At 37.0% G+C, this 27,980-nt stretch overlaps 1 protein-coding gene and 1 pseudogene across 1 annotated transcript; both read right to left on the bottom strand.

The window, feature by feature from the left end:
- Positions 1-986: 986 nt before the first annotated feature.
- Positions 987-25,493, bottom strand: LOC149223219 (protein kinase STUNTED-like). The gene is made up of 8 exons (XM_089387835.1): positions 25,473-25,493; positions 3,239-3,686; positions 2,862-3,110; positions 2,530-2,690; positions 2,301-2,377; positions 2,062-2,209; positions 1,810-1,959; positions 987-1,603 (listed from the first exon to the last, which is right to left on the bottom strand). The coding sequence occupies exons 1-8, from the start codon at positions 25,491-25,493 to the stop codon at positions 1,331-1,333; spliced, it is 1,527 nt and encodes a 508-aa protein (XP_089243961.1). The 3' UTR covers positions 987-1,330.
- LOC149223218 (boron transporter 1-like) lies at positions 25,340-27,980 on the bottom strand (annotated as a pseudogene).

The raw sequence follows: 27,980 nt of genomic DNA, 5'->3' as shown, positions 1-27,980 counted from the left end.
TTTCATGGCAATAAAAAATTGCCAAAATATAAATACTATATAATTATAAGTTGAGCTCATATATTTGCAAAATCTGTTAGATTCTTACAATTATTATTCTTTTAGTGATGAGATTAGTATGTTGTTAAGTCAGCAGAATGGTACCTGTCTCTTCATGTTATTATGTAGCAAAATGGTACCATGGAAGGAATATGACCCACGAACATATAGTGGTGGAATTTTACACAACCTAAACCATTCTTATTGAATTTTGTGGATATTGTCATGATTATGGCTTGGTAATTAAATAAAAAGGAATTAGGTTCAGTCCTTTACAATAAGTGATGAATATGCACATTAGTATGGTGACAAGGTCTTTAGTTATTGCTATTGTTAACCATAAATCCTTCCATCGATGGAAACATTTCTATGGATGAAAAGTGAAAATGCAGTGTGGTGTGTGCTGTGATATCCTTGAAGATGAATAAATGCATTCTACTGTGTAGCTTTTAACTTTTGATTCTCATTAATACCATAGTATTCACCGGTACACCTTTGCATTGTCTTCTGTGATATTCAACCTGAATCTTGAAAACCCTGCATCTGTTCATTCCTGATATTATGCAATAAAAATTGCTAGTGTTATAAATGAAATTTGAAAATTAGACATGGCTACTCTGTTTTAATAGTTGGTGAATGCTAACCATTAACTATTTGAACCCTTGGTCCTTTTGTTAGACCAAAAACGCATCAGGCATGGCCCTTATGGCGCATCAAAGAAGGATCTCAAGCTTCAGCACATTTGATCCATTTGATCAATCAACCTGGCATCCATGAGAACTGGTTAGTAGTGGGTAGTTCTTTCTACGGTTCTCTCCACCACTTCTGAATTGACAATATAGTAGCATTACCAAAAAGTTACTCTTCTTGGTACTTGTCTACCCAGAGCAGTGTAATGAACACCGTAGATCCATTTTCACTATTTACATGAGATTGACAGTAAAAAGTAGAAATGTGGACACGACACTGAAAAAATCAGCATGCGAACAAAAGATGCCAACTAGTCAAACATTGCTCAGATCTGCAGCCAAGATAATGGAGTACTGACATCTTGATCTTCCTTTCCGCCCATGAGCTTGCTTCTAACTTCAAGGAATGCTTTAACGAAGTCAATGTTATTGTTCAATCCCCTAGTTTTCATACAATCCTTAGCTATTCTTTGAGGTCTAGCATAATACGTCACATTCCTGGCCATATAAGAATATGAAACCACTGTGGCCATGGGAAACTTATAAAGCAACCATAAACAAATGTATTGCTGGCAACAAAACTCACTTCTTTTAATCTTGAATTAAAAGCTTGATGAATTGCTACATCGGCGCAGTCCGTAATCTTCCAAAGAATTGTTTGTTGGCAAAATGCCCACACTATGATCTGTGCTACTAAGTGATACCGTATCATCATCCACCCCAAGCATGGCAAGGGTGAGATGGGTTTGTATATCATGCCCCCCCTGATTTTCTACAATGTCATCCTCATCTGAAGTATCCATATCCTTGATCATTGTATTCTGGCACCACGCCCAGTCAGTCCTCTCATCTTCTCCTTGTAGTAGTTTTAAAATCTGCCATTAATCATATCTTGGTATTAAAGAGTAAGCAGAGATGAACAGATGTGGTTAACATAGAGTGTTTTATAGCTAAAAGAAAATGTAAGAGAAATTGCACCCTAAAGTAATTTTTGCAGGTAAAGAATACCCTCAAAAAACACACGAGGTAGTAAAAACAAGCCCCTGAAGCATATAGAAATGAATAGAGGAAGATAAATTACTCGGCTCATGCAAGGACGGTAATGAGATGTTTCCCTTAGACAAAGCGTAGCAGCAAGCATCATTCTATGCATTTCATTTGTATCATAAACATTTTGCAAACATTTGTCAGCAAGACTTTCCATATTCCCATCCTGTAAGAGTGGTCTTGCCTGGTTTCAACATTTACAGAAGGTTAAACATGAGCCCCTAATAAGGATAATCAATATAAATAAACATGAAGAAGAGAGTCAACTGTAAAAACCAGGACTTACCCACATAATCAGGCTTTCTTGACCCTTGGGACTTGCTGTATCAATTGGCTTCCTTCCAGTTATTAGCTCAAGAAGGACCACACCAAATGCATACACATCCGTCTTCTCATTAACCTTTCCATAAACAAAGTATTCTGGAGCAAGATACCTGTCAAACTACAATCACAATTAGTGAATTTACAAATTGGATAGCTTTAATCTGAAAATGGCCAATCGAAACTGGGAAGATGCTTACATACCCAAATGTTCCTAAAACATCGCTGCAAGTGATATATGAAGATGTTGGTGCCCACCTTGCTAGCCCAAAATCTGACAACTATTATAATAACACGCACATTAATTCTGTTGAAATTTTTCATTAGTGCAGAATTCCAAGTTTCAGTTTACAAGTCTAGATCACTAAGATCTCTTCAAATACCGAATTGTGCAATTTAGTCTTGATTCTTCTTGCAGTAAAAAGATTTATACCTGTGGTTCAAACTCTTCAGAAAGCAAGATATTGGAAGACTTTACATCTCCATGAATGACAGATTGAGAAAATCCATTATGCAAGTAATCTAATGCTTCAGCAACTCCTACAGCCACTTTTAATCGCACTTTCCAAGGAAGTATTGGCTTTTCCTCTCCTCCTGAAAAATATATACATAGTCAATAGCTAGGACTATAATCAAATCTCAGAAAAGAGAAAATGAAAGACCCTGCCATACAATACATAACACTATGATGCTTAAAACGTACTACTGCTTAATATTTCTACACGATTTCATGATTCTTAAAATGCAATACTATTGAGTATATACCATGGAGATTCTCTTCAAGGTTTCCTCTGGATACAAAATTATACACCAGAAGGCAGTTAAGGCCTTCTGCACAGTAACCGATAAGTGTAATGACATGGTTGTGCTTCAATAGAGTAAGAATCTCAACTTCAGAAAGAAGCTCTTGCTCTGTTTTGGATGATGAATTCAAGATTTTCACTGCCACCGATTGTCCATCAGGAAGAAATCCTCTGTACACCTTACTGCAGCCTCCTCTTCCTATAAAATTCCCTGCAAGAATAAGGATGTTACATAATTGAATTGAGTTCACAAGGTTAATATACATTTCAAGGGAAATTTCCCATTCAAAACAGAAGCACAGAAATGAAAAACTCCATGAGGAAAACTACAAATGCAACCTGTTGAAAAACCAGAAGTAGCAGATTGCAACTCCTGATATGTAAAATGCCTGCAGGTTTTACTTTGACAAAGGAACTCTAATCTCCTTGCCAAACAATTTTCTTCTCGATCAGAATCATTCTGCTGACTGCAAGGAAACCCTTTGTCTTTAGAGCATGCTTCAATTGGTGCTACCTCATTTGAAGACCGAGCTTCATGTTCATAGTTGCAAACCTTCTGCATAATCTGTCCTTTCAAATGAAGCTCTCCAGTTGCCTGTGTAAGCCTATTTGGCAACTGTAGTGCCCATTCAACTACAGATGTTTGTTTTGATGTAGACTGTGGAGTAGGAAGCTTGGTCAGTGAATCGGCTCCACGTAAGAGGGGCCATCCAGGTACTGATTCTCCTTTCTCTGTAATCAGTCCCGAAGTCGCCCTTTTGGGAACCTTTTGGTTAAGAACTACCCACTACTAACCAGTTCTCATGGATGCCATAACAAAAGGGAGAAGCATGCCAAGGAAAATGGCATGAGTAAAGAAGAAATTGAAAAGGAGATTTATGAGTTGAAGGAGAGATTCAACATAGTCAAAATGAGGCTTGAAAGAGAATACCAAAGGTAGAGATGGGACCTAAGGAAGAAAGCCAAATTACTTGTCAGAAAAAAGATTTTAAGAGGAAGCCCCCTAAAGCTAGAAAGCTAGGGAGGAAGATGAAGCACCTGTTGAGCCTAAAGTTGAATTAGTTCACTATTTTGAACCAGAGCAGGGAATAGTCCTTGATGATGAGGAAGATGTTGAAGAGAGACTATCAGAGAGTCTCATGGACTGCATAAAGAGTTCAAATCAACATATGGATTTGTTGATAGAAGATATGGTGGAAAAAGCATCATAACAGTAGAGGGAGCTCCACAAAGAGGATGTCGATGAGACAATAAATGAAAGTCTCATGGGAGGTTAGCTAGAAGTGCTCGTAACATATATACCATATGGGGCTAAAGAGCTTGGTGATTATGATACTGATGCTATGTGTATAGATGCAGATGATAAGGATTTTCGAGAGGGACAATCATTCATAGTTGTCATAAGAATAGAAGAAAGAGAAGGAGTACCTTCCTAAAGCATGGAAGGAAGACAAAATTTGATGTTGGAGGCATCAGAAGAGGCCAGGTAACCTTTTATTTTTAAAATTGGTGAATTTTATGTGAATGCATGCTTTGCATGTGAGGAGAATGGACAACTGGTCCAAAAGGAGAACGAGAGCACTAAATTGATCCAAGAAATCCAAATTGAGGTAGTAGATGCTAGACAATCCTCAAGGAAGGATGAGTTTCCAAAAGGAAAAAACTATGCATAATGAAGCCAAGATAACCTTGCAAGCAATTTTCAGAAGTGACCATGGATCCTAGCAGCCATGTGAAAGATGGATAACAAAACCAAGTTTATGTTAAGACAAGGAAGGAGGCAAAATTATCCCTCAAATGTCATTAAGGAGGAGGCCTTGAACAATCAAAGAATGCATCTATAAGAGAGAAATTGTAGAAGAGGGGATGAACAACATCATGATGCAATGTTCTTTAGAGATCGGTTGATCAATCCAAGGTTTAAGGATTGGCTTGAGTAACATTGTTCAAAGAATGCAATCAATAAGACAAAGGTGTCGAGCTTATTGCTGCAACTGGAGAGCTTGGTTCAACAACAAGAATTATGAATGTTGGCACCCAAGGTATAGTACAATTAACCACAAAGAGAGACTCATTGTACTTAGTTGTAATATATAGACTGTTGTATAGACACTCTATATAACAGTGCAATTTGTCTTATAGCTTTACTAATTCTTTAGCAACAGTGCAATTTGTCTTCTTACCCTCCACAAGTCTTAACAATCAATTCTTCAATTATATGTTTAGCACCCTTCACTTGAAGATAGGATAATTCTTCCCATCAAGCTTAACGTTGGGTAGAGGGATGCTTTAAGATGAAGCTATCCTCCCCCTTGCTCAACAATTCTCTACAGATCTCAGAACAGAACCAAAGGTAATCTCAGGAACAGCGTACTATACTACTATGACAAAGAACCACAATTCTGAAAGAAACATCAGTTTGGTTAGGATCTTCAAACAGCTACCAAGGAATCAAGCAAATGCTGCTCTGCAATTCCAAGACTTCAAGTATCCAGATGCATTGCATTGCTCTATGGCACATCAATGCAATTAATTAAGCATAGAAATAACATCTCTATGTAGCGGCACTTAAAATATTACAAAAGGTGATCATTCACTGAGGTACATTCCAAAAAATATATAATTATTGTTGCCACATCATCCAGATTTAGAATAATAATCTATTGGAATGGACACATTGATAAAAATTCCATTGTTGAGTTTGGGTTTGAGTTATTTCTTCCTCTAACTGCTCTCCAAAGCTAACTATTCAAACCAAGTCACCCTTCAATGACATACAACTCACAAGGTTCTCAAAGGCAGAAAAATCAAAAGCGTATAATAGTTAATATGTCCTTTACTGCTCCATTTTCAGGTGAAAGATTCTCAGTAATATAAACAGATCTTCCAATAGTCAACATGTAACAACAACCAAGAAAATATAGGAATCCACCAATAAACTATAATGCAAGGTCTTTTTTCTCTTTTCGAAAGGTTTCCATGAAAAACTTGTTCAAATTCATTTGTAGAGTAAGCACATAAAACGTTAATGTAATTAACCTTGAGCATGGAACATAATTCTTCTTAATCTCCATGATATTCAAGAATCAAACTCCAATGGCAGCATTGGCTTCAACACGTCTTCCTTTTATCCCTTCAAAGCTGCCATGGGTCATGATGGCTTGATCAATGATCGCATGCTCTTAAGACCAACAGTCTATACATAATTAGACTACAGTCTATACAACAGTCTATACAGACACTGTGTTCAATCCAGATTTTGATTACAAACACCATTGAGGCCATACGGTATCTCCAATTTTTCACATCATTGAGGTCATCAGTATCTCCAGTTTCAAACAGCATTCAGGCCACATTTGCTTCAAAGTGCTTACAAGTATTGTCAAACGGCAGTACATTCTAAATTTACTCATATTACACTTGAGAACTAGAACACATACCGCTTGAGAAGAGAGCTGCTGCCGCTTCAAGTACCTCAAGCTCAAACTAGTCTGTTGTTCTTTCTTGCATCAAAAGAACTGAGTACAATAAGAAACAAGTTCCATGAGTATAAAATCAACAAATACAAATGAATATTACATTTTTTATCATCACCCAACGAACAAGAACCAAACAAAACTCAAGTCTAAGGGAAGGTTTATCAACTTGATGTCGAAAGAAGTACCATGAACAGGTATACCCCATCTTCCGGAAAGCAATTGCAATCCCTGAGAAAAGAAATCATCTTATTGTCTACCACAGTACAGACTATCGACATCTGAGACAAAAATTCATTCCCAAGTAATCCAAAGCACCTCATAGCAGTTTCTCTATTACAAATCAGACAATATTAATACAACAGATTTCTTGCCTCGAAAACTTTTCAAAAGGTCTATACAAAACTTGAACTACAGTCTATACAGACACTGTGTTCAATCCAGATTTTGATTACAAACACCATTAAGGCCATACGGTATCTCCAATTTTTCACATCATTGAGGTCATCAGTATCTCCAGTTTCAAACAGCATTCAGGCCACATTTGATATAAATAGTGCTAACTGACCCATGACTCAGGCAAGAAAACACCCAATTCCCCCACTCAACCCTATGAACCAGCCCATACTTGGCAACATGACTATAACGCTCCCTCTCACCATAAAAGACATTTGAGACAATTGTACCGAGATCAAGCTGAATGAAAAATATGAACAATACAACAATCATTGCCGGCACCAACTGCTCTGGCCCTTATCACCGCAAGAAACAATATGACGTACTGTGCCAAAGAAGCACAACATATTCAGCGAATTGAAATTTGAAATTAACCTATCATCTGATAAAATAACCCTGAAAATAAAAATGACCGCGTATTTTGACCTTAAACACCCAAGAACACATCTGGATTGCACAAAAATGAGCACAATCTACAGCTATAAGAAAGCTAACAGAATGAAAGGGAAAACCAAAGGAAAAAGAAACGGGCATTTAACGAAATAGGCGTGATATAAGCAACAGATAAAACAACAATGACCAGAAAGTTACTGCAAAAATGGTGCAGAAATATTATTTAAACCAACACGAACAATACATGGGAATCAGAAGCAGGAAGTTGCCTTCTCCATCACAATATTCATCTTGGGATACTGGCAGACTGCAAACATCCAAACGCTGTAATATTTAGGGTAAGTACTGATAACTTTCCAGCTCAACAACACAACAAAAGGTAGGACACAGACAATCATAAAAAGAGTAAGCAGATCACGGCTACTTATCCCATGCTTGAATATCAGCAGAGTTAATATACCTTTTACACGAACATGAGAATAAAGGGGCCTAATTTCTCGCGCTCAGCCAACAATTCGGTCAAGTACCGACTGTTGTTGTTGCTGCTGCAGTGGCATGAGCCGTTCAAATCCAAGAAACAATGGATACCGAAACCAGAGAAGAATAAGCGGATTGAAATCTGAAAATGCAAGAATATCCCACCGAAACTGTTGCTGCTAGATTTGTGAACTAGCATGAAAAAGCCTATTTCAAAACCATTTTTATACAGGGACCCAGGGAGCCATATACACCAAAACAGCGGGCTGAATCCGTCAAAACAGGGAGCCGCCCTCGCTCCGCCCTCCATTTCAAAATAAATCTAACATCCCATGACCAAATCGACCCTCACAAACCACTCCCAAACCAGAAAATCCAAACTGTAAATCAAAATGGGGGCGATTTTGATCAAATACGATTCCGCAAATATCAAAATGGGGCGATTTTGATCAAATACCATTAGGTTAGTTTATCCGCCCTGGGCTAAAATAAAAAAATAAATTAATTTTTAAATAAAATATGGGCTAATTATATAAAAAAAAAATTATTATTTTAATTAAAAATTCGCCCCATTAAAATATAAAAAGCCTTAAATTTCGCCTTTGGGCGATTATTCGCCCCTAAAATTAACCTTGCAACCATACTAGCAAGCCAATGGTAAATCTCGGAAGGGACAATGTAGCCATATAAGGAGCACCAATATTTTCGAAAGGAGGAAAAGGACTAGGATTCCCATCAAAAGGAATTCCCTGATCGGTGGACTCCGGAGTTGTTGCCATATGTCTCAACATAAGATCAACTAAGGAGTGAGCGTGGAGGATGTTATCCATGGTCAATTAATTTTATTTTAATCAAAATAACATAACAAAACAAAAGAGAGATAATCTGGGCAAAAGGATTACCAAGCAACTGTGAACAACAATGTACTGTCTCAGTAAACCAAGGACTTAACATACGTGCAGGCAATCTCCCCGAATGTTGTGTTTGGTGTATCACAGTGTACAAGGCGGCCGACTCAGTTACCTAAGGATGGATATCAACCTAATGTAGTCGTCTCATATATACCTGAAAGTACATGGAGGCCCAATCCATGTTAGCGCTGTCTAATGCGAAACCGCATACTGAGAACATTCCTTTATACTTTACGTACTGTAACGCCGCCCTATATACCTGAAGGTACGTGGATGAGCTATGATATACTGACGTATGTGGAATGAGGTATCACACTCAGAATGTATCGTAGATAAGTTAGTGACAATTGCTATGTTTTACGATGCTGGAACACTTCTCTAGGCTAGAACCTCTAAATGTTTTGCGTTAGGTGACAATGCTCCATTAGGTTAATTGAGATTAATTTTAAGTTGATCTTGATTAAGAATTTTCCTTTCAAGGTTCACCACGTGATGGCTTTGAAATTCTTAGAATGAAACTAATATGATAAGCATTATTTTCATTCAATTTGAACATTGAAAACCTTAGCTAATAGGGATAGAGAAATCAGATTCTTTTAATCAAAGAACAAAGAGCACATCTAATGCAATTTCCCTAAACTATTCCTATAAGCACACACAAACTTTTTCAATGCACGATGCAAGTTTTTCTTTTCAATTCCCTTAATGCTAAGATGAACAAAAGGAAACTAATGCACATACAATCAATCAATCTTTTTGCAAGAACGAAGACTTTACGACAATTCCTTTTCGAAAGAAGTGAAGACTTTTACGACACTTTCTTTTCAGCAAAGATTAATCGACTATAATCTAACTTTGACAATGAATTGATAATGATAAAGAAATCATTTAAGAAACACTAAAAAATCAAGGCCAAAGTAGGGCTAGGAAGAGAAATACAAATTGATTTCAGAGACACAACAATCATTGATCTTTCAGCAAGCAAAAAAAGAAGGAAATTTGGGAAAAATCAAGTCAAAGGTGGGATTTTTTACCTAAGGAGGATCAACACAGCCCTGAATGGGAGAAAATGTGGCTTCAGAGCACTGTCCTCAAGCCAATGGTGCTCTGCAGCGCTCTGTGCCCTGACCAAGCCTGCGTTGGTGCCAGAGAGGCCATTCTAGGGGCTTTCAAGCACAATTTTTTACCAAAAAGGCTGAAATAAGATCAATGGAGGCAAGTAAAGCCTACTAGGGTGTAATAGGATGAATATAAACTACCCGGAATGATGATAATTCCCCAACAGAGTCTCCAATTTGTTATGTGGAATTTTGCATCTACGGATAAACACAACTTCCCTAGGTTGGTAGCTACACCTAGAACAACAGATTTAAAGAGTTTAACCTTTTTCTATAGAAGATAAGTAAGACAAGGGACCTACTTGTTATCTTTTTCTTCCCTTTGTCTCCTTTGAATAGCTACCGTCACTCCTTCTCGAACTGAATCCGCTCGATAAGTACCTGCAATCATAAATAGAGGACAAAAAACCAATCAAAGCAATAAATCTATCTACTTGTTGGAAATAATACTAAGAGCGGGGGGGAGGTGAATCATTTTTTGTAACTCAATGATATTTCATTTCCATAGGCATATTTGTATATGCTACTTTAGCTAAGTGAACCAGTGTGTACACGCAACTGTTATTAAAGCAATCAGCGTATATGCAAAGAACTTTTGATTTACCCAATTTATCATGCATTGAACTTTAACCAGTATGTCAGATATTAATTAGACAGTGCAGTAAAAGAAGAATAAAACATTACACATAAGCATCGCACATGAACACCAAGATATAAGGTGGAAACCCAATTTGGTTAAAAAGCAACTGCTGTTGTCGTCTTTGTCCTCTTTTAATAATAAGAAAAATCTGCTTACAATTTTGTACTGGTGCAGACTTATACCAGTACGCAGGCTTCTACCTATAGAAGGTTGCAACCTTCTCTCGTTTTCCAGCTACTACTGGAAGGGAGCTACAACCCCCTAGCTCTTGTACTAGCCGATATGTTTGCTGGTACGTAGGCGCTGACCTACAGAAGGCTACGACCTTCTCTCTTCCTCCAAGGACCACGTTTCATAAATTTTCAGACTGGATCCATCAACAACATCATAACTGTAATTAAATCATCAAATACATCTGCATCAACCAATCACTTTTTGAACCAACCACAACCAAATCAATCAATCACTTTGACAACCCATCAATTTGATCATTCAGAATACTGTCACCAGAATATAGTAACCAAAACCCAAACCAGAACCCAGAACTCTGCAACAGCAAACAGAAGAAACTAAAACATATTTTATAAGGTATATGCTACTTCCATGTGTCGAACCTGCATGTATACACGCTTTTCTCAAAGCCAACCAGCGTATACATCTGCAAATATTAATTCAGAATTCTGCAACTATTCCAGACTTTAGTTATACCCAAATCATATCATTTACAGAATAATATATGCGTCAGTATTCAGATCTAGAATATACATGAGAAAAAACACATAATGATAGTTCATTTTACGCCTTAAGATCTCGATCCATCATTAGATCTAATCCCTCATCATCTGCTAAGGTTCATCCTTGGTTTAGATCTAGCAATGCACCATAACCCAATAACCTACATACTAGATCTCACACTTCATCAGATATTCGATACTTGCACATTTTGGCCTAATGATCTTCTCCTCCTTTTATAGTTTTAGGCCTTTCTCAATACCATGGACCAAAACCACTTAGGACCAATACCTTGGACCAAATACCTAGGGTCAATACCTCAGACCAGATACCTTGGACCAATACCATGGATCAAAATACTTCGGACCAAAAACTTAGTTTTCCAAGGCATACACGTTTTTCCTTCTGTGAAAGTGCGTGTGTACGTATACGCAACTTATATACAATGAACCTGCGTATACCTCTCTTTCTTCATTCTGTGAAGACTGATCTGTAATTCTTTGTTGTTTACCTACTATACTGTGATCTTTCATCTAAGTGAGTTTCCATCAAGGACAATACCTATATCATAATGCCAACAATCTCCCCCTTTGGACTTGATGGCAACAATCACACCAAGTCACTCTCCCCCTTTGACATCAAGGGCAAAGGGTCATGCTCCCCCTAAGTACATGTTGAATTCCCTGATATGCTGAAGTGTACTAATTGAGCTCCTGTGATTGAGTCCATGCTCCCCCTGAGCACAAGCAAAGTCTGCAAAAAGATTTTCTAAAAGAAGGACATGACTCTATACCAATGACCTTCCTAACACCAATGACTCATACATACATCCATCTCCCAACCAAGTGGGGATATACCAAATTTGACTCATCCACCCAACCAAGTGGGGATATACCAATTGTTTATACATGAAAAAAACAAGAAACATTACATCATCCATCCCATGCATAGTGGAGTTACAAATTAGGTCTTTTCATGACCTTTACATTAAATGACATATATAACAGAGACCAAATATCTTAAACAAGACCATGATAGTCATCAGCAACTATCATATGATCTGTATCATCAACAGCATCTGTCAACAACATCCAGACCAACAACCTATATATGTCCATCATTAGTTCCCAAAATATCATCAACCTGTGTCAAAGTATGTCGGCATATATCAACTCATCCTCTTGATCTCATCAAGATCAACTTGCTTCATTCCCTTATCATAACCTTCCATGAATCAACTAAGCATATGTCATATCTCCAAGCAGTAGCACAAAATCATGCACATCATATCATATGTATGTGAAAAACACCATAGACATCATTATCAAGAACTGCATCATCTTTCCACAAGAACCTTCATTATATCATCACTAGGGAACATCCCATATCATCAACCATGATAATCAACATATGTGAGTATCAACCTATCATCATAAAGTAAGAACTCATCATCATTGATTAGGTACCAAAGAATTCTAGACATAATGCCAACAATGCTTTATTAGAAGCATACCATGCTCTCCCTCTGAACCTGTTCCACCTGTTCATTGTCAGATCTGATCATTGCATATGATAGTAAGAGATATCAAAACATCATCATCAATCAGATATACAGCAAGTTATCAACAACTTTATGAGGACCAATATATTTCCACATGTTATCAAAAAATTGTAAGCATCATCAAACAGAGCAGATAATTGACAGAACCACAGCAGACCCCTTTTTCTTTTAGTCTGTCCCACTGCTTTTCTTCAAACCAACATATACGCGACTGAACCCACAGAAACCCGCATATGTACGCAACTACGCTTCATGAAACTTGTGTATAACAACCTTTCTCTGAAAAAATAGGATTTAACAGCAGGATGATGCAGCAACTACTCCCAGCTTTTGTCTGAGATATTCAAATGTCTCTCTGGGCAGTGGTTTAGTGAATATATCAGCAACCTATCTTTGGAGGGAACATACTCCAATTTGACCTTTTGTTCAAGCACATGTTCACGTAGAAAATGATATTTGATGGGTATGTGCTTGGTCTTGGAGTGCATCACTGGATTCTTTGAAATATTGATGGCACTTGTATTATCACATAGAATGGAGATGGGTGGAGTACATGTGATCTAAATGTCTTGCAAAGTTTTCATCATCCAAAGTAGTTGTGTGCAGCAAGATGCAGCAACCACATATTCTGCTTCAGCTGTAGATAATGCAATTGAACTTTTTTTCTTGCTGAACCAAGACACTAACCTGGAACCCATATAGAATGCACCACCACTACTGCTTTTTCTACCATCAACACTTCCTGCCCAATTGCATCTGTATATGCATGAAGTGTAAGATCTGTATCTCTAGGATACCATAAACCAAAGTTTTATGTTCCTTGAAGATATTTGAAAATCCTTTTGACTGTCTGAAGGTGTGATTCCTTTGGATTTGCTTGGAATCTTCCAACTATTCCTACTGCATGCATGATTTCAGGTCGGGTACCTGTTAGATAAAGTAGACTGCTAATCATGGATCTGTAAGTTGGTTGATGTAATGCTGCTGATTCATCATTTGAGCTGAGACTGCATCTTTTTACCATTGGGGTACATACTGGTTTAAAATATTCCATGTCGTGCTTTTTCAAGATCTGTTTGAGATATTTGGTTTGTGAAAGAAAAATACCATCTTTATTTTGTTGAACTTGTATACCAAGAAAATAGGTAAGCTCACCAAGCAAGGACATTTCAAATTCTTGCTGCATTACTGAAGCAAAATTTTGACTCAAGGATTCTTCATTGCTACCAAAAATGATATCATCAACATAAACAACAATTATTAGCAATTTATCAGTGTTAATCTTTGTATATAGATTGCTATTTGCTGACCCCTTTGAAAAACCCTGTTGGTGGAGATATTTGTCAAGACGGTAATACTAGGCCCTTGGAGCCTGTTTTAGACCATAGAGAGCCTTTATGAGTTTGCATACAAGTTTTGCATCATTTCCAAGAATGAATCCTTCTGGTTGTTCAATATAGACTTCTTCTTCTAAGTCTCCATTAAGAAAGGCGGATTTTACATCCATTTGGTATACTTTGAATTTCTGAAAACTAGAAAGAGCAAGAAACGTCCTTATGGCTTCAAGTCTAGCAACAGGTGCAAAAGTTTCTTCAAAATCTATACCTTCTTGTTGAGCATATCCTTTACAAACAAGTCTGGCCTTGTTTCTAATAACTTCTCCATTTTCATTCAGCTTGTTTTTGAATATCCATTTAGTTCCTATGATATTCTTATCATGAGGTCTAGGAACTAATTCCCAAGTATTATTCTTTTCAATTTGCTCAAGTTCTTCATTCATGGCCTTGACCCAACATTCATCTTTGCATGCTTCATTTACATTTTTAGGTTCGGTGGAAGATAGTAATGCTAGATAGCTTGAGGCTTCTGTAATAGTTCTTCTTGTCTGCACACCTGCCTCTTTTTCTCCTAAAATTTGAGTTTCTGGATGATTTTTCTGAACATACCTGGACGAAGTCTTTTCTTCTACCGTTATCTCTTCTTCTGGTGCTTCATTGGTTTCTTCTTCAGAATCATCAGGATTTGATGTGGGAAAATAATCCTCATCTTCTTCATTGTCATAATCTTCGGTTTTTATCTGTTTTGGATTTTTGCATGCTTCATCAACCACAACATCAATACTTTCAATAATTTTCTGAAGTCTTTGATTATAACATTTATATCCTTTACTTTGGGAAGAGTAACTAAGAAGAATACCTTCATCTGCTCTGGGTTCAAACTTAACAAGTTTTTCATCAGTCCTTTTGATGTAACATTTGCTTCCAAAAACTTTGAAGTATTTTACAGTAGGAGTCTTACCATACCAAAGTTTCATGTGGAGTTTGAGTGTTGTTTACCTGAACATTTTCTTGGTTGAGAATAGTGACGGCGGCGAATGCAACTTCACCCCAGAAGGTTGCAGGAGTTCCAGATTCATCTAGCATAGATTGAGCCATTTGTTGAACAGTTCTATTCATCCTTTCTACCACTCCATTTTGCTGAGGATTCCTTGCAGTGGAGAACTGCCTTTTTATTCCATGTTGTTCACAAAAGTCAAAGAATTCATTCGAGGTAAATTCCCCTCTTTGATTAGATCTGAGACATTTGATTTTACGATCTGATTCATTTTCAACCAAAGCTTTGAAGGCTTTTAACTTTTCAAATGCTTCATCTTTATGCTTTAGAAGACCTATCGAATACATTCTGGGAAAATCATCAATGAACAATATAAAGTATTCTTCTCCACGAGGTGACTTTTTCCTTGATGGTCCACATAAATCAGTATGAACAAGTTCAAGAGGCTTACTAGCTGACCCTTCTTTTTCAATGAAGTGAGATCTGGTTTGCTTACTGAAATGACATGGTTTGCATATTGTATTTTCAGGAATGCTGATATCTAGAAGATCATGAACAACTTGGAATCCGCATGCTTTTCTTATTTGAGAAAAGCTTAGATGTCCCAATCTTCTACGCCATAGCCAATTTTCATGATTTTTGCTTAGATAGCACTGTTGTTTTCCTCCCTTGATTATGTATAAGTTGTTTGGAGTTCTTGTACCTTTGATCACGATTTCTCCTGTATCAAGCTCACGAACAACACATCCGTTTGAGCGAAACACCACTTCATTTCCTTAATCACACATTTGACTGACACTCAACAGGTTATGCTTTAGTCCATCAACATACATAACATTCCCAGCTTTAACTTTTTCTTTCAAGAAAACAGAGCCTTTACCTTTTATGACAGCATGAGTGTCGTTTCCAAATGAGGCATTCTTTTCCTTTTCTAAGGCATTATATGAGTGTAGTTTTTCTTTATCACCTGTCATGTGTTTTGAGCATCCACAGTTGATGTACCACTGGTTTTCTTGTCCTTCTGCATACAAAGCTATACCACATCTTTCTATTTGCGGTTCTTTCTTTCTCCATATTTAGGGATTTAATGTAGTTTTCTCCTTTTGAGATATTTGCCGAAATTTACTCTTGCATTCAGATTCTTCATGGCCAAAGTTGTTACAGATTGAGCATTCTATTTCATTTTCAAGAAGAGAAAAGTTATTATAGGAACTTTTCTTGATCCCTATCACATTCCTTTGATTTCGTGCTTCTCTAGTCATGATGGTTTTGTAAGCAACACATTGAGCAACTTTGTGTCCAAAATTATGACATGAGAAACATTGACCATTGAAGAAGTTCCTGCGATTATCGAATCTATTGACCTGGTGATTGTAGTTTCTATTCATCTTTGAAGCAAATTGAGTATGATTTACCTGAGGTTGGTTGTGACTTCTGTTCATCCTTGAAGCAAATTGAGCCTAATTTACCTGGTGATCTGCTTTATGCCTTTGTTGACGATTGTCATATTGTTCACTGTTCTTTGCTGCATCAAGATAGCTTTTAGTGGAGGTTGACAGCTTCTGTGATTGAGGTGCTTCTTCAGTATATCCAAGACCTATCTTTATCAGAGGAGAACGCTACACTTTGATAATTTCATTTAAGGTTTCTAATCCTTTAGCAAATCTAAGATTGAGAGATTTTGTTTTCTCAAGATCCTTTCTTAGACCCACAATTTCACATTCTAGTTTTTCATTGTGTTTTTCTCTTTCAGCAAGTTGATATGTCAAGGTATCTATAATCATATTATTTTCTTCTAAACAGATTTTGAGTTTAGAGATTTCTTCATGAAGGTCATCTTCTTCTAAAGCATCCAAAAATTTATCATCTTCATAAGCCATTAGAAGTCTATAGTCATTACTATTTTCATCTTCATCACTATTTGATAATCCATCGCTATCTTCATGAGTATAGTAACTCTTTTTACTTACACTTTGTTTTCTATTCCATTTTGCATATTCCTTCCCTTTATCATATTTATCTTTATGAGGACATTTGGCAGCATAATGACTGACTCTACCACAGGCAAAACATTTGAAAGGTAGTTTAACTCTAAATCTTCCGAAACCTTGTTGAAGCTTCTTGACAAAGTTTACTTCATCTTCTTCTTCTGAAATATGTCCTGATTCATTGAGTTCTTCTTTTCCTTTTGCTGAAGCTTTAAATGCGGCTTCTCTCATGTCTGATGGACCTCCTTTTCTCATCTCAAAGGTAGTTAAGATTCTGTGAAGCTGTGTCATAGTAATAGTTTGTAGATCCTGTTTTTCTTCTATGGCAGATACTTTTGATTCAAATTTAGCAGACAAGGATTTTAAAACTTTCTCAACTAAGGTAAATTCCTTTATCTCTTCACCCAGATTCTTCATGCAATTAACAACCTCATATATACGTAAGAAGTAACTAGCTATACTTTCATCATTGTGCATCTTAAGAGTTTCATATTGAATTTTGAGAGTTTGCAGTTTAGCACGTTTTACCTGAGAGTCTCCTTTGTAGCTTAGAATGATTTTGTCCCATATTTCTTTGGCTGATTTGAGCTGCATAACTTTGACAAACTCTGATTGTGACAGACTTCCCAATAATGTATTGACAGCCCTGGCATTGGTTTCATATTGCTTTTTACCTGTCGTATCTGTAGGAATTGCTGATGGAAATGTATATCCTCCTTCCACGATTTCCCATACATCTGTTCCAAGTGATTGAAGATAGGTTGTGGTTCTTATCTTCCAATAAACAAAGTTTCTCCCATCAAATATTGGCGGTCTGATGGATCCCCCGCTTTCTTGATTACTCATGATGATGGATCTTCCTTCAAGCGATCAAGCTTCTTCTGAAGGACCTGCTCTGATACCAATTGTTGGAAATAATACTGAGAGGGGGGGTGAATCAGTATTTGTAACTCAATAATATTTCATTTCCATAGGCAGATTTGTATACACTACTTTAGCTAAGTGAACCAACGTGTACACGCAACTGTTATTAAAGAAACCAATGTATATGCAGAGAACTTTTGATTTACCCAATTTATCATGCATTGAACTTTAACCAGTATGTCAGATATTAATTAGACAGTGCAGTAAAAGCAGAATAAAGCATTACACATAAGCATCACACATGAACACCAAGATATAAGGTGGAAACCCAATGTGGGTAAAAACCACCTGCTGCTGTCGTCTCTGTCTTCTTTTAATAATAAGAAAAATCTGTTTACAATTTTGTACTGGTGCAGACTTATACCAGTACGCAGGCTTCTACCTGTAGAAGGCTGCAACCTTCTCTCGTTTTCCAGCTACTACTGGAAGGGAGCTACAACCCCCTAGCTCTTGTACTAGCTGATATGTTTGCTGGTACGTAGGCGCCAACCTACAGAAGGCTACGACCTTCTCTCTTCCTCCAGGGACCACGTTTCATAAATTTTCAGACTGGATCCATCAACAACATCATAACTGTAATTCAATCATCAAATACATCTGCATCAACCAATCACTTTTTGAACCAACCACAACCAAATCAATCAATCACTTTGACAACCCATCAATCTGATCATTCAGAATACTGTCACCAGAATATAGTAACCAGAACCCAAACCAGAACCCAGAACTCTGCAACAGCAAACAGAAGCAACTAAAACATATTTTATAAGGTATACGCTACTTCCATGTGTCGAACCTACATGTATACGCGCTTTTCTCAAAGCCAACCAGCGTATACATCTGCAAATATTAATTTAGAATTCTGCAGCTATTCTAGACTTCAGTTATACCCAGATCATATCATTTATAGAATAATATATGCGTCAGTATTCAGATCTAGAATATACATGAGCAAAAACACATAATGATAGTTCATTTTACACCTTAAGATCCCGATCCATCATTAGATCTAATCATCCGCTAAGGTTCATCCTTGGTTCAGATCCAGCAATGCACCATAACCCAATAACCTGCATACTAGATCTCACACTTCATCAGATATTCGATACTTACACATTTTGGCCTAATGATCTTCTCCTCCTTTTATAGTTTTAGGCCTTTCTCAATACCATGGACCAAAACCACTTAGGACCAATACCTTGGACCAAATACCTAGGGTCAATACCTCGGACCAGATACCTTGGACCAATACCATGGATCAAAATACCATGGACCAAATACTTCGAACCAAAAACTTAGTTTTCCAAGGTATACACGCTTTTCCTTCTGTGAAAGTGTGTATGTACGTATACGCGACTTGTATACAGTGACCGTGCATATATACACAACTTGGTCAATGATGAACCTGCGTATACCTCTCTTTCTTCATTATGTGAAGACTGATCTGTAATTATTTGTTGTTTACCTGCTATACTATGATCTTTCATCTGAGTGAGTTTCCATCAAGGACAATACCTGTATCATAATGCTAACAATAAGCAAATGGAATCGAAAGCATTTACACATATAATCATCATACATAAAGACAAGAATATGGGAAAAGGTGTAAACAACTTTATTAAGTAGAAGGAAGAGTTACAACCAAAGAAGTCTGATCCCATGTCACTCATCCAACTTGAGTTCCATCCTTCATCACACCAAAAGCACAACACTCTCGCGGCATAACAATACTTGGTTACAATCTCAAACCTCAAACCAACAGTATCTCCTTACAAATTCTCAAAGTCCAGCCCTTGATCACTATGATGAGTGCTCAATTTATAAGGAAATGGAGGTGGTTTTGTCATAAATTGGGCATTGAATGGCTTTCCAATTTGGGAGTTAGTTTCCATGGAGGAAGGGATGAGAGGATAGGAGGTTATTTGATTCATTCCCTATCCAATTTCGAGCTCATAGGAGAGGATAAGAGGTGGGAATCTTCTAGAATGATCTAGAATGAAGGAATATTCCTAGAACCCTATGAAGATTTCGCTCAATCTCGCCCAGCACAGGTCAAAGTGGGCCTAGGTGCTCTGTAGAGCAGGCTTGAATGGGCCTAAGTGCTCTGCAGCGCAGTTACCCCTGACCAAGGCTGCGTTGGTCCCTCAAGGAGTCATTTCAGGATGTCTTCAGGCCAGGAAACTCTCAGGAATGATGGCATTCAATGTGATGACTTGTCTAGGGAATGTAGCAACTGAATTAGGGTTTGATGAGCCCTAAAAGTACTGATCTGAATGATGGGAGTGATGTGCCCAAATAGACCTGTAACACTAAGCATAATTTTTAAAAAAATAAATATACTACTTGAACATAAGCATAATTTTTTTTTAAATCAATCTAAAATCCATCAAATGTGTCCCCAATGGGGGTGTTAACTAATGTGAAAAGGGTTAAAGAGGGGGAATTTACTCCCTGCACAAGTGGAAATTGAATGGGGTGGCATGTTGGTAAAACCTCTACTGGTAAGTAGGATAAGAATTTTTTGAAAGCAAAGCTAGTTATTTGTGTAGTTTGGTGGACAGAGGACCTTGACGATTGGTTCAGAGGATGGGAGGCAAGTCTTTAGAGGAGAGTTGTGTTCTTGAAGAATAGGGGGGGCTATATATTACATATATACCATGCCCTTTGTGTTGCAAGGTCAAAATTGAGCTAAAATTCAGGGATCAATGTTGCTAATTGCATAAGTGAGAAGGTTTCATTCATAACCATTTGGGACCCTAGTTAGTTGTGGACAGTGCTGGTCATAGGGAGGCTTCTTGTGCTGGAGCCTGTGGGTTTCTCTGGTGTCAGGGTTGCCTTCACAATGATGAGAGAGATATTATTGTTTTCTTTGAGATAGGTAATAGTTCCTTGTGTGTTCTTCTTTCTTTGTTGTGGTTGGGTCTCTATGGTGGTGTTCGAAGTGTTTTGGGGTTTGGATAGGGTAGCCATTGAAATTGGCAGAAGCACAATCTTGGCTCACACTCCTCTTCAATATTGTCATTAGCCCTTGGAGTGGCAGAGCATAAGTGTATTGGGAGCTCTTGGTATTTCATTTCATAGGGAGAGGTTTGGATGTCTACTGCTAGAGAGGGGTGTTTGTCATAGTGTGAGCTTGGGGTGTTGTTGTAGGTGGTATAGGTTTGTAGAGTGGGGTAGTTGGATTAGTACTAATTGGAGGTCGAAGGGTGGTCGTCTTTGCGGAAGTGGGAATTTTGGAATTTGAGTGACCAGGAGGGCATTTGGTTGGCTTGTTAGTGTGGTGCCTTGGGTTTGTGGGAAATTCATCCCTCTTGGCAGTTGGGGTTCTGGTTGGCTGCGTGTGACAACTAGGTAGAGCACCATGCAGTGCTAGTGTGGTTGGGCCTGGAGGGGTATTGATCCTCGTGGCTAAAACCATATATGACAAGAGCCACATGGTAGCAATATCACTGTTTTTTTCACATTTCCATGAAATGGAACTTGTTTATAAAATTATTAAAAAGCCAACCAAGTCCCTTATAATATGCAAGTAAGCTTATACCTGAGTCTGATACCTCTACTATGCTTGTCTTCATTCAAGTGTCATAGCTGCTATACTTAACACTGTGAATCACAACTCTCTTAGAACTCAACTCTATAGTGTAATTAAAACCTTTGGAAATTGAATTTGACAACTCTATAAAAAGGATTAGTGAAATAGAAGCTTTTGTGAATGAGCCCACTAACTATCACTGCTAAACAATCAATCTAGACTATGAAGTCTTCCATCTTGATCACAATCGTGCTCACCATCAAGGGAGTGCGACCACCTGGCTTGACATAATGGCCATCATAGCTTCCAATAATCAATAACCATCTTGCAAGGACATCCTATTTCATGTCTCATGAATTTTATTCATCAATATTAACTGATATAAATCTTATAAAGATAATATTAGAATCCTCTCCAGACTCACTGTTAATATAAGGGTAAAGGAAATTTTCTAGCTCAAGGCACTAGCCAATACCAACTTTGGTATTTGTGACCCCTTTGCGGGATGCACCTACCCTGCCTTGTAACATAGTTCAAGGATCACAAGACTTTCCAATCTTCCTACTCCATTAGACACACTTTATATGCTATACATAGTGAATGGAAAAGAAGCATTATAGAACACACAATTTCATAGAAGGAAGAAAAATCTTAGCCAGTTCAATATCAAAATCTTAACCACTGATTAATAAAGAATAACAAGTAGTGTAATGAATTGTTCCGAGTTATTTAATTACAAGCTGTAAAGAATGTAGTGGAATGGAAAATATTCCTTAGGCAACCCTTCAATAATTTCTACTAATATGTCTATGCATGTACATATGAAATTAAGAGCATTGTTGAATACAAAGTTTCCTTTTCTCTTGCCTCCATTTTGACAAATCAGTGTGAAATCAGTGTCACTTTGAATCTCCTTTCATGTGTGGATGTTTTGAAAAATCAATGTGAAATCAAAGTCACTTTGAATTTCCTTTCCTACGAGGGATCACATCCACAGTTGATTAATAAAAGATAATCTACTATATATTATGTTCAAGAAACTGACTGTAATCTACAGTGGAAACAAGACCTCAATTCTTATTCTGAATTTGAATATCTCAGGACAACATAAGAGATAAAAATGCATATGGCCTTAGTAGCTAGAAAACAATCACTGTGTCATTACAAGACCACCTAGATTTCGGCACTTAATCTAAATAATGGCACTAGTTGCAGTGCTTATTTGCATTAACACCATGGAAAAGCAACAACAATGTTTCAAAGCACACTTACTAGAAAAGTTGTAAGTTGTAACGTTCCGAGAATATTTAATGATAGCATCTGAACCTCGTAGGTATGGTGGGGAAACTAGGGAACCCAATTCTTGGAAGATATCTCATACCAAATCTGAGAAAAAAATAAAAATGGGAAAAAATAAAAATCTATAAATCAAGCAATGAATTGTTTACAAATCAAATACAATTCCTTTAATTAACAATTAAATTGTGGTGATATATTTAAATATTTAGTAAGATGGGAACTTCAAACCATGGAATATTACCTTTGTCATTACTGTCATCCCTCAGTTACTGAGATTACAAATCAATACTTATGGAAAGATTGTAAGAAATTCTGTGAAATAGTAAAGCATAACCTCTATTTTCAAGCAACAAAATCAAGACATTGTTACATCAAGAGCCATAATTGATACATAATCAATGAATCAAGTCCTTGTATGGCACGAGCTTGTTTCACAACCTCTGTTTTCTCAATAACAAAATCAAGACACTGTATGTGGTTATTGCCAAAAGGAAACTGCATTCTAATTTGGAAGAGGATCTTATCAAAAGACATGGATTTATTCAAATCTACAAAGCCTAATGGGTTACTGAAAAATAAGTTGGAATATGGGATCATGATACTTAAAATTGAAAAAATATGCTTTCCTTTTAGAAACATTACAGTTATACAACGTTTTTTGAAAGCATTAGAATTTGAAATTGGGACTTTCTATCAAGACAAATTTTCATTAACAGAATGTACTTTCCTACCTGAAACATTGTAGATATCCAAGAAAATCTTGAAAAGCATAAGAGAACTTAGCATAATGTACTTTCTTTCCTTCCTTAACATTCTTAAAGAGTTGAGGCTCCCCAAGTCATCAGAATGACAATTAGTAATAGTCCAATTCATAACTGAAGATGTGTCACAAATACAAGGGGGCATCTCCTCCAAATCACAAAAGTGCTCCAGGTTAAAATCTAGCATTATTGGAAGCTTAATGCTCGACTGGGTGTTATTGAACCCAGACATTTTTCCAATCTTCACTAAAATCTTAAAGATAGCATCTCTAAGTTCTACATGACTTTACTATGCTCTTGAAGTGGGGGCACATGCAGCCTCTCCAAGTGAATAGTCTTAAACTAAGTGAAGATAAGGCCGATAGATCATTCAGTGTGGATCTCTTTAACCCATAATTGAATACTATGTCTCTCTTGAACCCATAATTGAATACTATTAGGACTTCCAAATTTTTCATGGAACTCAAAAATACTGGAAGAAAGTATTTGCTTCCAGAAAAGAGTAAAACTAAAGCCTCTGCTTGAAGACAATTGATGTCACACCACTAATACTTCTCCATGGAATCTGTATAGGTAAACCACAAATGAAAAATTCCATTAGAATATTGTGTTTATTGAATACACAAATGAAATCATTGCATTTCTTTAAAATATCTTTTGAAATCAAAATTACCGAAATTACATATCGATAACCTAGTGGGTGTAGGATAAAATTCACCCGTGTCATTCACAGAAAGCATGAGAAAAAAACCTAAAAAATTCAAATTCATCACTTCTAGGGACCTCGTAACCACCCTGCCAATACACAAGTATGTTCCTATTTGCAGTTAGAAAAATTACCCAAATTACAATCTGTTTACTCTAGCCTATGTTGGAAAGTTATAGAAGGATAACTAGTGCAATCAATCCATTCCTTTTAGCCTTGGATTTGTTTCAGTTTAAAACAGAAGTATACAAATATACTTGTCCAATGTCTACTGCTACTGAGGACTAGTTAATTCATAAGAAAGTATGTAAACATACAAACATAAATTCACACTCATGAATATCCCAACTTTCTATCAAGTGCTATGACTAGTGATGGAAATCACAATTATTTTCAAAAGCCTGGAATCATGCCTAAGCATCCTCTATGAATGACCCAATGCCTTCCTGGTTAGCTCTCTATGTTAAAGTTGCAACAAACAATATGACATTAGGCATGGCTTGAAAGTAACAAACCGCAGCAGAACACAGGCATAGATGGCAAGTGCAGACCACGTTTTCAAGATATCGGTTAGAAAATCCATAGCATATAATAGCACAAATTGAGAAACTCATAATGTCTTGTGTGTTGAATATTGTAGCCAATTTTCTCACAGATTATACTGCAAAGCATAAAACTACTCATAAATTAATGTAACACACAGGGTTCATATTCCTTGTTTTTCTTCAAGTTTGTTGCCATCGACCACATAGACCAGAGATAAATCATGGAGGAACTTCATTGAAAGCATGGATATATAACATTGAAATAGTAACTGCACATATTTTGAATAAAATTTGTAATGTTTTACGATTGCAAAGAAAATTAAATGTGTCAAAATAAAATGTGGAATCTAAATTTGCTTTACAAGACTTAAATTATTAAAGATAATAACAAATCTTCCCAACCATTCAAGATAAATCTGATTTAACTTGAATGCACATATTCTTTATTTCCATTATCTAAATGTTTTACTGTCATGAAAAATAGATATTTCCATCTCAACATATCCTTGATCATTTGACATTGCCCTTGGTTAGTTTTTAAAGGTAATGGCTAAACATTTACAGAAGTTCTAATATTGTAAGCCTTACCATTTCCCTTTCATTTGTCAAGTTTAATTTCCACATTTTTTATTTCAATGAAACATTAAAGGCTGCAAACTTTGTGGTTAAGATCCAACTGGTAGAAGAAGGATGACTTTCTATGAAGCTCAAACCACTCACAGGACCCTTTAATACCACCATGCTTATTTGGCATGCCCAGGGTCTACAGAACCACAAGACTGACATAATAGATTTCATGCTACAAGAAAACAGAAATACTTCAAGCTCGACTTCCATTACATTTTTTTACACGCACTATATGGTCTACCCTGTCCTCTGAGATGGACAGAGGTTCTTTGTGAAGACACACCAAATACAACTGAGTGATTTATGGCACAATGATTAAATAATGATAAGCCAACAAAATATGTACTATTCAACATAAGATATGCTCACTGAAGGGAAAGATTACTGGCCGAGGATTTAGACTCCAAACACCTAATTGGAAGTTGGTTTATGTGGCCTCAAACCAGATGCACTTGGACTCATATTTTTTCCTTGACTAACCAGGGGAATGCCCGAATGCTTTTCCCCTCTGTGAGGGCTATGTGTCTGTCTGATCTCACTTATACGGGGGCTATATATTTGTTTAGCTTCTGCAATTTGGGGACTTAATGCAGACTCGGATCCATGAATTGGTGTGCAATCACTTGAGCTAGTTATCTGTGGACTATATGTGTGTTTGACCTCACCGTGACTTCATGTAATCATCTCATCCAAAACTTCGCCATCATTTGCACCTGTCCCCATGCTTCCTAGTAAAAAAATGTAATGGAAATCGAGCTTGAAGTATTATGAAATAGAATTGAGTAATATTTTTAAAATTTGTTTGATATGTGTCTTGCACTCACTGTTATATTGCATAGCATTCTATGGGCTTCTTCATACTCTGCTGCATCCAATTCATGAAGATGCGCTCCTTTGAAAAACTTGGGAAGGATATGCTGCCTCGCTGGGACTAACAAGTTACAACATGATCAGTAGTGGGAAGAGAACACCATCTATAGGCACCCATGTGATACCAAAACATGCCAGCAAATAACATGTCTGGAAAATGGTGAAAGTGGAAATTGTCTTGAAAGGCACCGTTTCAAAAAATGTAGCATGATACTCCTGAAGTACTCTGTAACCATCAATTCAACATTGATCAACTTTGAAAACTATATTACAAGCATTAAAGTCAATCACATTATAGTTTGAATAAAGTTCATACTTGTATCTACAGCTTGGAGCAGTGAAAAGAAACAATATCCTTTCCCAAAATTGATTTCCTGGCAAACTCTCTATGGCCATGAAGGCAAAGTAACCCCAAAGCACAGAAGTTGGGATGTTTCTAATGATGGGCATTGCTGCAAGGCAGCCAACCACCATCAAAGATTGCAACAAATTACTCAATCTCTGTTCTTTCACCTCAACAAGAAGCAGGTCATCCACATCCTTGTCAACATTAAAAATTGATTCATCAACTGGGGCATCCATATTCCCAGTACTTGCGGCCAACTGAATTGTGGTCTCTTTCAATTCCTTAAGTGCCTGCACAAATGGTTGGGACATGACAAGAAAAATAAATAAAGGGAGAGGAAAATTAGATAAAATGAAACACCCAAACTCAAAAATAAGACCATTACCAAGGCAGGTGGAGGCTGATAAACTAGTGGGGTCTGCATTTGCTCATAGGCTTCTTGCATGTTTATGTATAATTGCCCTAAGGTTGAATTTTTCAGCATACTTTTCCAGGCTGTTGTCACTAACTTGCTAAGCAACAACTGTAACAAAAGTACTTGTAAGTTACTCATCTATAAAATGTTTGAATTGTGTCTTTGCCTTGAGAAGTTGCAATTGATAATTCCAATATACTGGTACCTGATGTTTGAGGGTAGCTAAACTTTTCGTGTGCATGGAAAATTGAGGAACAACACCATTTGAAGGAGGTATGCCAACACGACCACATAAAATAGTCTGCCACAATAAAAGGAAAATTTATGAATCCACTAGATATTTTTTATGGAGGTGAAAACAAAGAATGAAGAGTTAGATCAAGATGTCTTCAGGAGAGCAAGAGCTCTTCCAGAATAGGGTAGCCAGTGACAGTTGAACCTAAACATGAACTTTGACAAAAATTACAACATAGTTCTAAATAATATATATATATATATATACTGAGGTGATTTGCATACCAAAAATCCTAAGAGAAGTAAGTCATAATGGTATGAAGAAGGTTTTTTTAAGTTGAATTCCTTTTGTTGGGCAAGTTGGGATGCAACGTTGTGATCAAAATAATAAAGCACTGCAATCATTGTTTCCGGAATGAAAGCTCCAAAAATGTATAACAATGGCACATCAAGCATTTCCTGTGTGGAAAAATAAGTACTGTTATTGCATGGAAACGAAAACAAAAAAGGAAAAAAAAATGGATTCTATGTTTTGAGGTGGTGGATGAAAGGCAAGATCAGTGCCTTATCATGTTTGGGCTATGGGAGCACGCATTTTATGTCAAAGGGAGAATATAAAGAAGGATTATGGGTTATAAGCAGCCAAGGATCATCCCCCTGCCTTGTGTTGTTGCCACCCCCAACCTTCCAAAGTTCAAACCAACTGTCTTCCAATTAGCGGAAAGGCCAACACCAT

The sequence above is a fragment of the Pinus tabuliformis genome, chromosome Q, assembly GCF_031772625.1.
Source record: "Pinus tabuliformis cultivar Carrire ecotype Pingquan chromosome Q, CPIR1, whole genome shotgun sequence".
Lineage (NCBI taxonomy): Eukaryota > Viridiplantae > Streptophyta > Pinopsida > Pinales > Pinaceae > Pinus > Pinus tabuliformis.
The sequence above is the reverse complement of the archived record's forward strand: the minus strand, read 5'-3'. Positions and strand labels throughout refer to the sequence as shown.

Bases quoted from the DNA above. Each gene is read 5' to 3' on its own strand.
- LOC149223219 (XM_089387835.1), bottom strand. From the start codon at position 25,493: ATGGTGGTATTAAAGGGTCCT. The intron at 3,687-25,472 runs GTGAGTGGTTTG...ACTGGTTAGTAG, and splicing joins TGGTGGTATTAAAGGGTCCT to TGGGTAGTTCTTAACCAAAA. The intron at 2,691-2,861 runs GTATATACTCAA...TATATTTTTCAG, and splicing joins CCTTGAAGAGAATCTCCATG to GAGGAGAGGAAAAGCCAATA.